We start from the raw sequence: 12,020 nt of genomic DNA on the forward strand, positions 1-12,020 counted from the left end.
GGTGTAAATTACAATTATATTGTTCATTAATTTGTTTCTTAACATTCTGGAAATTTAGAATTATTTAAGAATTTATTTCCAAAAATTTGAAATATGAAAATAATCTTGTCTGAAAATGTTGGTTTATTAATTTTGGCCTCTGATATCTTTGTATCCACAAGAAACCTAATACATTATTGTTATTATAGTCATATTACCACAAATTGGGCTTGTTATAAAAATGAATTCATTTACATTTTATAATAAATGCAACATATTTTGTCCCTATGAAGTTCAATGTCTCCCATGTCATTATGTAGCCTGGTATAGAAATCCACGTCTTTAATCCCCAGCACTGGGAAAGCAGAGGCAAGCAGATCTCTGTGAGTTCAAGACCAGCCTGGTCAACATGATGAGTTGCAGGATAGCCAGAGCTACATAGTGAGACCTTGTCTCAAACAAAACAACAAAACAACAACAACAACAACAACAACAACAACACACACACACACACACACACACACACACACACACACACACACACACGAAACCCCAAATGTCATTATGTAATAAGACAATATATTCAAACATTTTCATTAATTCCTCCCAAAGAAATTCAAATTTTGTCAGTTTGGAACAGCAGCTCTGATTTCTATGTTGTTTTGTATGATCAAGAGAATAATCTGTGATAGCTGTAGCTTGGTTTTGAATAAGCGAGTTTATTAAGTATATAACAAATCAGAGTAAAAGGAGAGAGAGAGAAGAGAGGGAGGCGAATGCGTGTGTAGTTTGAGGCCGGCCGAGGAAGCCTCATTGAGACAGTAGGCTGGAGTTCCCCATAAAGAGTTCTGGGGAAGCAGAGTTTCCCCTCAGGGGGTGAGGTTTTCAAGGAAAAGAGCAAATGGCTGCAGAAAGAGGCTCAGCCACCTCCCACAGAAACTGGGGGGAACTGAGGCTCTCAGCTGGAGCTCCCGTGTGAGCTTTCTGTCCACGGACGAGCGTCCCAGGACTGAACTGACATTGTGTTCCCACACAGGGCTTTTTGTATCATGGAAATGGACAACAGTAGCCTCTGGTGGGGGAAGAGCTTACCTTCTGCTTGTTCCAGCCCACAGTGTTTTCATTCTTGGGCTGTCTTGTTCTCTCCTCTTTGTCAGAGTCCGGAAGGGAGCCATCCTTAGATAAGGGGCCTTGGAGGACACTGAGACAAACATGCTTGTGTGTGAAACAGGTAGGGGCAACCTAGCTCCAGAGCTGGTTTCACAGTTACTTCAAACTACACACGCATTCGCCAATGTCCCGCACATTGGGTGTGGTGTGTTCTGCCATGCTGCGGAGAACAGCTTCCGTAGATCTGGCTTCTGTGTGCCAGGACTTTTAATCTTTAACAACTTCAACTGGAACTGGGGAAAATCTTTGTCTTAACAAGTACTCTGTCTTAGAATTATTGTTAGTGTTCCTAGTCCAGGAAAAAGACTAGGATACTTTTCTTGCCACTGTCAATCTGATTCTGCTAACGACATCATTTTCTATTAGTTTGATAGCACACATTTAGCATGATCATCACTGTATGTAGCAGCCTATTGCATGTATTCTATCTTGGTCAGTTTCTTGCTTCCAATATTTGAAATGTACAACTTTGGGAGTTAGATATTAACTGCCTATCAACAGTCTAGTTAGTCTTCCCTTTAGTAGTCTCCCAAAGGAAGACGTTATAACCAATTACTAGTCTTCTAAGTGCGATATTATATTTTTCTATTGTTACAAAAGATATTTTGCTTTTCTCCTTTGAAACAGATGACAGTACTGAACACAACTCTTTGCCCAGGTAGGAATTCACGTATGTGAAAATATATTAAGTAACTGGGGAATGAGTGCATATGTAAGTAATTTAATACTTGCCTAGTGTCTGGGGGTAGATACTATCTCATGCACTAGGGCTTGTTATATCATGCAGTCATTGCAGAAGATTTGCAGGTTATCCATGCCAGCATAATGTATTCTGTATCAGTTGGTCACTTGCCATTCACAGAGCTGGATTAATTGGTTCCTGGTGCTGATTAACAAGTCTCTGACTGTTAATCTGTTTAGTTATCTAGCGCTTTCTCATGCTCTGTAGCATAGAATGGTTTGGATCTGTGTGCGCAGCACTAGCATCACAGGTACATATCAGTATCAGAGCAATCCAGATTGTTTAATTATGTGTTGCCCCTAGTGCAGAGTTTTCCCAGGAACCTAGATTCCGTAGTCTAATAATTTGCCCTCCGACTTTCGGTGTTTGCAGTGGTAAGCAGTGCTTTGCTTTTAAACCATCAACGTTTAAGCTTTTTCTGTATTCTTGTGAATTTCATGCATGAGTACAATGAGATATGACTAATGCAGTCTGATCACTCTTTAACATGTACCCGATCATATCTCCTTCTTTTTCCTGTCAACCACCCCCACCGTCCTTTCCGCAGAGTCAAAATTTGGGATTGTGTTTTGTTTAAGTTTGTTTAAGTTTAGTCAGTGTCTTAGTCAGGGTTGTATTGCTGTGAAGAGGCAATTCTGACAAAGGAGGAAAGCATTTAATTGCAGTTGGCTTACAGTTTCAGAAGTTTAGTCCATTGTCACTGTAGTGCTGGAGAGCTAGCCGAGAGTCGTGTGTCAGGATCTCCAGGCAGCAGGATGAGAGAGACTGGCCTTGGAACCCTTTTGAAACCTCAAAGCCCAGCCCCAGTGACAAGCTTCCTCCAAAAGGCCACACCTTCTAATCATTTCAAATAGTGCCACTGTCTGGTGACCAAGTATTCAAATCTATGCGTCTGGGGTGGGGGCAGTGGAGAGGGATGGTATTCTCATTCAAAGCACTGCGGCCAGGGCCATCTGTGTAACCGCTGAGTTTTCACTATCCCCTGGAGCCCGGTGGGGTCTGAGGTCATCAGCAGAGGGCACTAATTGAAGACAGGGACTCTGCTCTCCCCAGCTCTATCAGTAGCAAATAGTTCAGCGGTGAGGGGTGCTTCCTGAGCCCCTCCCTGCCCGCCTGACTGTTGACAGTCCATTCTTGTGTGGACTCAGTGCTGGCCTTCGTTGAGTGAGTTCCTAATTGCAGTGGCCATGTCTCACCCACAAAACATGGCATTTTATGCAGACCTTCTCCCTACCTTCTTTTGGCTCCTTCTTCTGTGGTATTCCCTGAGCCTTTTCTCCTCCTTTTTACTTTGAACTTGGATGGCATTTTCCCACTATGACTATACTCCTTTCTTATTTTTTATTTTACTTACTTACTTACTTAAATTTTTTTGGTTTTTTGAGACAGGGTTTCTCTGTGTAGCCTTGGCTCTCCTGGACTTGCTTTGTAGACTAGGTTGGCCTCGAACTCACAGCAATCCGCTTGCCTCTGCCTCCCAAGTGCTGGGATTAAAGACATGCGCCACCACTGCCTGGCTGTATTTTTTATTTTTTTTAAGTCAGGGTCTCTCTATGTGGTCCTGGCTATCTTGGAACTTGCTGTGTAGGCCAGGGCTTCAAACTCACAGAGATCTCTCTGCCTCAGCCTCTAGAATGCTGGGGTTATTAAAGGCTTCTGTCACCAGGCGTGGCTGGCTTCCAATCTTCTTTCTCCTCTTCCCTCCCCCTCCTCCTTCATTTCTGACATCTTAAATTCCACTCTTTTTTTTTTTTTTTTTTTTAGACAGAGTAAAAGCATCTAGAAGTCCAGGATTTTTTTTTCTTCCCTAGACAGGCTTTCTCTGTGTAGCCCTAACTTTCTTGGAACTTGCTTTGTAGACCTCGGATTAAGAGATACACCTGCCTCTGACTCCAGAGTACTGGGATTAAAGCCATGCACCAGGACACCTGGCCTAGAAGTTCAGAATTTTAAGAAACTGTAGAGACTAGGCAAGATGCTTCGAGTGCATTAACTCATGGTTCCCATTCTGCCCAAACGGCTGTTCTGTTAGAGAATCTCAAATGCAAACTAAACATGAAAAGGCACCAAGAGGCAGAAGTGTAATTTGGATGTATTTTGTTAACGTTAAGGCCAGTCGTCTTTCTTAGGCATCCACATGTAAGTGAGTAGTTTAATAGTACAGTGGGTAAGTTAGTACAGCGAAGCCTATTGAAGATCAGAGTGGCATTAACACGTCATCTGTGGGTTATGGTTCTGCTGTCAGGGCTGACAACTTGAATTGTTCCTTGAGCCTCCTACAGAAGAAGAAGAGAACCAGCTTCCCCAAGTTGTCCTCTGACCTCCACATGTGTACACATGTACACACACACACACACACACACACACACACACACACACACACACACGTGCGCGACTGGAAAAAGAGTGGAATAAACAAGTTAGATCTGTAGTAAGGAATAGGAATGAAGTAAAGGTGATAGACGGAATGTGAAGAGGAGCACCATTTTGGGTAGCAATCTGGGTTGAAGAAAATTGTTAAAAAGTATGGCAATTTACAAGATTGACAAAGGTAATACTAAAAAAAATAAAGATACAGAATATTGAAAATATTCTAAAGGGGCAGCAAACCAGGCACTGAGGAAGCATTGCTGCCCTTTTTTCAGTACTTTTTTGAGAGAACTTGAGAGACTCTGAGGCTTGTTTTAGATGATGTCAAGATAATTTAAGCCCCTTTCAAGGATCTCTGCAGCAGGTGGGATTATGGGATCACCTACTTCCATCTTTTATTTTATTTTATTTTTTTTGGTTTTTCGAGGCAGGTTTTTTTCTGGGTAGCTCTGGCTGTTCTGGGTTTACTTTGTAGACCAGGCTGGCCTCGAACTCACAGAGATCTGCCTGCCTCTGCCTCCCGAGTGCTGGGATTAAAGGTGAGCATCACCATGCCCAACCTACTTCCATCTTAATATACAGAAAGAACCCACTTAGAGTTTGACTAGATATGGACAATGGAAAGGCGATAAGCTGTGTAGTCTTTACTAAGGGATAGACGGTGGCCATAGCGAATCTTCTGCCTTGTTTTAATACTTTAAAAAATTGTTTATTATCATTATTGTTGCTATGAGACAAGGTTTTGAGACAAGGTCTAACTCTGTAGACTAGGCTAGCCTCGAACTCACAGAAATCCGCTGTCTCTGCTTCCCGAGTGCTGGGATATTTTTTATTATTTTTAACTTCGTATAAAGTGTATGTGTCTGCATATGGGTATGTATACATACACACGAGTGCAGGTGTCTACAGATGCCTGATACCAGAGGCATTGAATCCTCTAGAGCTGGAGTGACAGGTGGTTGTGAGCTGCCTGATGTGGGTGCTGGAAACTGAGTGCTAGGAACCAAAATTGGATCCCCTGGCAGAGCAGGAAGTGCTCTTAACCATGGAGGCATCTCTCCAGCTGAGTAATGGCTTTGCTTCTGTTCAGGTAGCAAATAATTGTTATGTGGTCATTTTATAGTCATTAAAGAATATTTCAGTTTAGTCTTCAGGGCAGGCAGTTTGTGCAGGTGAATTATTTTAGGCTTTGCCAATATTGGCTTTTGCTTTTTTATTTGGATTTGCGAATGAGTCTTCATTTAATTATGTGTTACAGATTTGTGATAACTGAAGACAGAAAGTACTAATTAAAAATAGTCAAAGGTCAACTTCCAATTATACAAATCAGGAAATACCATTCAATATGAAAATAACTGACCTTTCTCCAGATTTTGATAAAATATCCAATTTGCTTGTTATTGTATGTCTTTTCTCTGGAGGGCCTCCTGCAAATCTGGTCATGATAGTCCCAGACAAACAACAGAAGATGACAGTAATGTTGATACTAAGGTAATAGTCTCCTTTGTGAGATTAATTTTCTTGCTCTAAATTCTGAATTTGTAGTGTTTTCTTACATTCACAGTTGCAGCCTGGTGTGGTGGAGCAGGCCTGTAATCCTAGCACTCAGAGAGGCAAAGGCAGGTGAATCTCTGGGACCAGGCGAGCCAGCTTGGTCCAGGAAGTCCCTGTCTCACCTCGGCAGTTTTGCAGGTGGAAGCACACTCAGGTTTTTAAAATTTTTATTTAGTTTTTTTTAATTAACTTTAAATTACATATAAGTGTTCTGCCTGCATGTATGCCTGCCTGCCAGAAGAGCATACCAGATCTCATTATAGATGGTTGTGAGCCACCATGTGGTTGCTGGGAATTGAACTCAGGACCTTTGGAACAGCAGTCAGTGCCTTAACCTCTTGAGCTATCTCTCCATTCCAACACTTAGTTTTTAAAGTGGATTCTGAGGGCCCAAACTGTGTTCCTCAGGATTGTACGGCAAGCATTTTATCCCTTAAGTCATCTCCCTAGCTCAACCCTTGGCATTTTATTTCTGATTTATATTTTTGCCTAAAACACTTTGAATAAAGAAACATTAAATAAAGTATGAACTATTCTTAGAGTATCTTTATAACTGAGGTATCTTTTCCTTTGTAGCTTTCTTTTTTAAGATTTATTTTTATTTTATGTGTGTGTGTGTGTTTCGCCTACATGCATAGCTGTGTGTGCCTGGTGCCTTTTGGAGGCAAGAAGAGGGCATTATCTTACCCCGTAGCTGGTTGTGAGCTGCTATTTGTGTGCTGGCAATCAAACTCAGGTCCTTTGAGAGAGCAGCCAGTGCTCTTAAGCACTGAGCTAGCTCTCCATACCCTCGGTGTAGTTTTCATGGTTTTGTTTATGGGATAAAGGCATGGCCTAAGTTGAGTTTTATCGTTAACCGGCTGGAGTTTCAAGCAATGTAATAATGATGATCACTCAAGAATAAGGGGTTCATTCCCAGTGGCTTAAATTTGCTGTTTCCTATTATTAGTCATGCCTTAGAATTAGTTCTGCTTCATGGTCTTTAGTCATCCTCAGGGTCTAGACTGAGGCAGAGAACAAGATGACAAAATCAACCCAGTCGCTCTTAGTAGCCTTGTATCTACCACAGTAGAACCTATGGGAGAGTGCATACAAAAATAACTTTCTGCCTTATTTTATTTCAACATAGCCAACCCGTAAGAAAGTTTGTATGCGTTGTCTTTAGTGGAAATTAGAATGTATGAGAAGTGAACTTGATACATACAGACTGTGCAGATGCACCACTCCATCATAATATAGAGCTTAAAGCAAATTTTAAGAGTTGATTTTTTTGACGGGTATTTAATAATTTTGGCTCTTAATAAAGCTTGCCTAATGTTTAGGGATCTTCAGAAAAAGGACTGGTGTGCACAGTCAGAGCTCACTATGATCTAGGTAAAGTGAGGTAAAACTATTTTCATATGAGGATTCCTTTGTAATTTTTTTTTTTTGGATACTGAGTATATGTAGCGCTTGTTGTCCTCAAACTCATGGTGGAGACCAGGCTGGAGATCTGCCTGCCTCTGCCTCCCAGTGTTAGGATTAAAGGCATGCACCACTTATGCCTGGCGTCTTTAGTAATATTAAAAGACAATGTAATTTAGTTGAATGTAGTGGATGGACCACAGCTTTAATCCCATTCTTGGGAGGCAAAAGCAGGCAGATATCTGTGAGTTTGAGGCTAGCCAAAGCTGTACAGTGAGACTCTGTCAAAAACAAAACAAAACAAAACAAAAAAACCAAAAATCCCACCCCCAAACTTCTTAAATTTAGCACATCATGACATGTTTATTCCAAATAACATTGACAAAAAGTTAAGTGTGTTATTTTAGGGTTTTCTTTTAGTCTAGGCTGGGTAAATTATTTTCAGTTGTTTTTAAAAAATATTTGCTGATGCTAGGAATTGAACTTAGGGCCTCACACATTTGAGGCAAGGGCTGCATCACTGAACTATATCTGCAGCCCTGTTTAGTTCTTTTTGTTGTTATTTTGTTTTTTGAGACAGGGTTCCTCTGTTTAACAGCCCTGGTTGTCCTCTGTCACTCTGTAGACCAGGGTGGCCTCGAACTCACAGAAATCTGCCTGCCTCTGCCTCCCAAGTGCTGGGAATAAAGGAGTGAGCCACCTTGTTTGGCTTCCTGTTCAGATCTTAATGATAGCCCGGTTGCGAGTGACTGAGCAGATATGAAGAAAATAACTATGGTCTGAGTTCATTTCTATTTGTTCTGTGCCCACCCCGCCCCATACAACGTATAAGGATGAAGTTGCTTCCAAAACCAGTCCTCCAAGACAAAAAGCATCTCAAGCCAGGAAAACAAACCTTCTGCCTGATCATCTGCAAAAGACATCTCAGGAGCAGAAGAGGAAGAAAAAGGGTGATACAGGACACGCCCCTGAGCACGCAGCATGTCCTTCTATGAAAACACATGAGAAAGCCCAGCAAAGTGAACAGCTTAACAAAGTCCTCAAATACAAACTAAGGCCATTTCCTGAACCTTTTAAGAAAGAGCCGTCCCCTGGCACCTCTAAAGAAAAAGTACCCTTAAAGGTAACTCACTTTAATTTGAAAAATGATATATCTGTCTCTGAGGGAGAAGATACATCTGGAAAGACTGTCCCTATAGTACTGCAGATTTTAAAAAAACATTACCCAGTCTTGAAAATGTCCTTGCAACTCCTTGTCCCCAGTCTCGGGTTACACTTGACACATGCCTTCTAAGGTTTAACTACAAATAAATTACATTATGAGAACAACAAACCATATCAAAAACATACTTTAAACACTTAAAAATGTATTTATTATTTTCTGTGTGTGAGTATTCTGGATCCTTGTATGTCTGTGCACCACGTGCCTGCAGTGCCCACAGAGGCCAGAAGAGGGTGCTGCATTCTCTGTGACTAGAGTTACAGGTGTTTGTGAGCTGCTGTGTGGGTGCTGGGACTCAAACATGGGTCCTTTGGTAGAGCAGCCAGTGCTCTTAACTGCTAAACCATGTCTTCAGTCATCTGAAAATATTTTTTTAAACACAAATGAAGGCAATTAAAAAAATTTTTTTTTGAGACAGGGTTTCTCTGTGTAGCCTTGGCTTTCCTGGACTCACTTTGTAGACCAGGCTGGTCTTGAACTCACAGTGATCTGCCTGCCTCTGCCTCCCGAGTGCTGGAATTAAAGACATGTGCCACCATGCCTTGCTGAGGGCAATTTTTAAAAATAACAATACAAAAAATAACGGTGATTATAATTGTAATGATTTCTAGAGTATCTATAGTTGAAATGAAAGGAACCAACATGTTTGATATACAAGTGATATCACTAATTGAAAATTAGATATTAGACATATACATAAATCTAGTAAGCCAAAAGGGCAGTGGTTTACACTTCACAAGTGTCTCGTGTGTCTCAAATAAGAGATGCCACATTTCTGCAATTCAAGTAATCTGAAACCAAACCAGTACAAGCCTGGAAGTAGAAGCTATTACTTTGTAAAGGCTGTGTGCTAAGTGCAAAAGCATGGGCCTGGACAGGTACGGGCAGCTTTTCTCTACTACACATCAGCAGAGTTGGTGTTGTATATGCTCATGAAGGACTAGAGCAAGACAGAGAAAGCAGACAATGACACAGGAATATTACAAGGATGGTTCCTGGCTTTGGAAAAAGAGAAAGTTCACTTTTCGTGGATTTTTCTCTGTCAATTTCATTCTGCTTACAAAAACAGTGGTGTATACCGCTGGATTATCTGTTAATGAAATTGCATCTAGATATAGCTTACTTTTTCTTTGTATTTCTTTTTTTTAAAAATTTATTTATTTATTGTATATGAATGCTCTATCTGCAGAAGAGGGCAGAAGAGGGCATCAGATCACATTATAGATGGTTGTGAGCCACCATGTGGTTGCTGGGAATTGAACTCAGGACCTTTGGAGGAGCAGGTGGCGCTCTTAACCACTGAGCCATCTCTCCAGTCCCTTCCTTTGTATTTCTTTCTTTGGTTTTTCGAGACCGGGTTTCTCTGCGTAGCCTTTGCTATCCTGGAACTCTGTAGACCAGGCTGGCTTCCAACTCACAGAGATCCACCTGCCTCTGCCTCCCCAGTGCTGGGATTAAAGGCGTGCGCCACCACGTCCAGCTCACATTTCTTAAGTTCTCAGTTCGCCTTATTTAATTTTATCAACTGCCTTGTGACACAAACCAGTGGCTAACACCACAGCAGAGCTTCGAATGGATCCTTCAGGCTTTGTTCACATAACTCCTGCTGTAGGTAGATGGTCACGGCGCTGAATGAAGCAGGGCATCCATTACTGGGCATCCCTAGGTACAACAGTCACAGCTAAGGAGTGAGAAATCTCCAGAATCCATACTCACAACTCAGCGGCTCCCCTCTGCTGTGGGAGGTGGTACACTGTGTTCACGCATTTCAAAGGTCACCCTGTTTTGCTATCCCAGGATCCCAGTGGGCAACTGTGAAAGGTCACGGGAAAGGGCTAATGTAGTGCAGAAGGGTGAGGTTCCTTATGTTCCAAAGCTCCTCATTGCGCCATCTGTCGGTTAATGTGTAATCTAGGTCGTGCAGACTGGAGAGGACACCTTTTGTCTTTCTCTTGATTTCCCATTATGCAAGACGTGAATGCGTTAGGTAGCAAAGGGCAGATTTTTAAAAGCCAGATGGAGCATGTCCTCTGTTGAGATTTCTGAAAACCCTGGGTCTTTTACTCAAACAGATATGAAGCCGAGTTTACAAAATGTTAGTGGTTTGTATTGATAAAATTGTAACACAAGTATTTGTGGACTAAAATCAAGACCATGGTACTGACAAGTAGTAAAAGGAATTAAACTATAAAACCATCCTTTAATGAAAAATAACACAACTTGAACTTTCCTTAAAGGCGGAAGAAGAGAGGAAGTTCCGACTCCAAGAACCGGATGTCGCACTAGAGAACTCTAATGACAGAACTGCTTGCACAGTTGCTTCTGCCTGTGCGGCAGCTGCTGCTGCTTCTGAAAGACCCCCGAAGGGAGACCCTCACTCAAGCCTCGGGATGGCGCGCACCCAAAGATACACAAACGACCGTCTTGCTGTAAACACACGAGGTAGTTTATTGGCGGAGCTCCGGGTCGACACGTATCTCACGCAGGAGACAGAGGGGTCGACCCCAAAGCCCAGGGGTTTGGGGTTTATATGGGCAAGAGTGGGGGGGGGGGAGTGGGTCGTTTTGGCGTGACCACACACAATTGGTTGTTTCAAACATTTGAACATCAGCAAGTTGCGTAGGCAGATCTGGGGTAAGCTCAGACTTAATCATATGGGAACAGTCCTTGGTTCCTGTTTTCCTTGAAACCCGAGGGTAGAAGTTTTATCTGAGCTGACAACACATCTGGTTAAACTCAAACCTGCAACATTGTGTGCGGGCCTCAAAGAGGATTAAGCAAACACCATAAAATTGGATGAGGGGTCTTGGCTCATTACTCACTTGATCATGTCGGGTACCTGCTTCTCTCAGGAATTTGTCCTTGTGTATCCTCCCTATCTTTTATGGCCAGCCGGTCCCTGGAATACTCAGTAGGCCATTGTCTCTTATCTCCACATTCTTTGTGACTTATCATCTGGGACCTTGGGCTAAAATACCTGTCGACCTGCACTTATGAGTTAGAGAGCTCTGCTGTTCTGGTTGCTTTAATGCTAATTAAAAATATTCCTTTTCACTTCCACTTCCACTTCCGCTTCAGCTGCTTCTAATATTGCTTCTGCTTCTGCAGCTTCTGCTTCCGATGCGTCAGCGGCTGCTGCAGCTGCTTCCGGTTCCGCTTCCGAAGCTTCAGCTGCTGCAGCTGCGGCCTCCTCCAACACTGCTGTTAAGGCTGTGGTCACCGCTGCTGTCACTGCTGCTTTTGCAGCTGTTGCTGCTGCTGAACACAAAGGCAATGCACCAACTCTACAAAGGCCCAGTGGAGCTGCTAGCAACAAGGATTTTGGCCTTAAAGAAAAAGAAGAACACGATAAGTAAGAGCACGGCATTAATTCAAAATAGATCATTCTTTCCTTTTTACTTAAAAATTTATTTATTTATTTATTTATTTATTTATTATGTGTACAGTGCTCTGCCTGCATATAACAACTGCAGGCCAGAAGAGGGCACCAGATCTCATTATAGATGGTTGTGAACCACCATGTGATTGCTGGGAACTAAACTCAGGACCTTCAGAAGAGTAGTCAGTGCTCTTAACCTC

At 42.2% G+C, this 12,020-nt stretch overlaps 1 protein-coding gene across 10 annotated transcripts in view; it reads left to right on the plus strand.

Annotated features, from left to right (window-relative positions):
- Positions 1-12,020, plus strand: part of LOC311604546 (uncharacterized protein) — a 60,828-nt gene that overhangs the window by 11,788 nt on the left and 37,020 nt on the right. For 9 of the 10 annotated variants that reach the window (XM_084794491.1, XM_084794493.1, XM_084794498.1 and 6 more), the window contains 5 exons: positions 1,777-1,807; positions 5,683-5,752; positions 8,052-8,342; positions 10,679-10,886; positions 11,520-11,793. In XM_084794491.1, the coding sequence (XP_084650617.1) occupies positions 1,777-1,807; positions 5,683-5,752; positions 8,052-8,342; positions 10,679-10,886; positions 11,520-11,793 (874 nt within the window). The remainder of the gene's footprint in view (positions 1-1,776; positions 1,808-5,682; positions 5,753-8,051; positions 8,343-10,678; positions 10,887-11,519; positions 11,794-12,020) is intronic. The other variant, XM_084794494.1, reaches the window with a different exon arrangement.

This window comes from Acomys minous (assembly GCF_964271855.1).
Source record: "Acomys minous genome assembly, chromosome: 9".
Lineage (NCBI taxonomy): Eukaryota > Metazoa > Chordata > Mammalia > Rodentia > Muridae > Acomys > Acomys minous.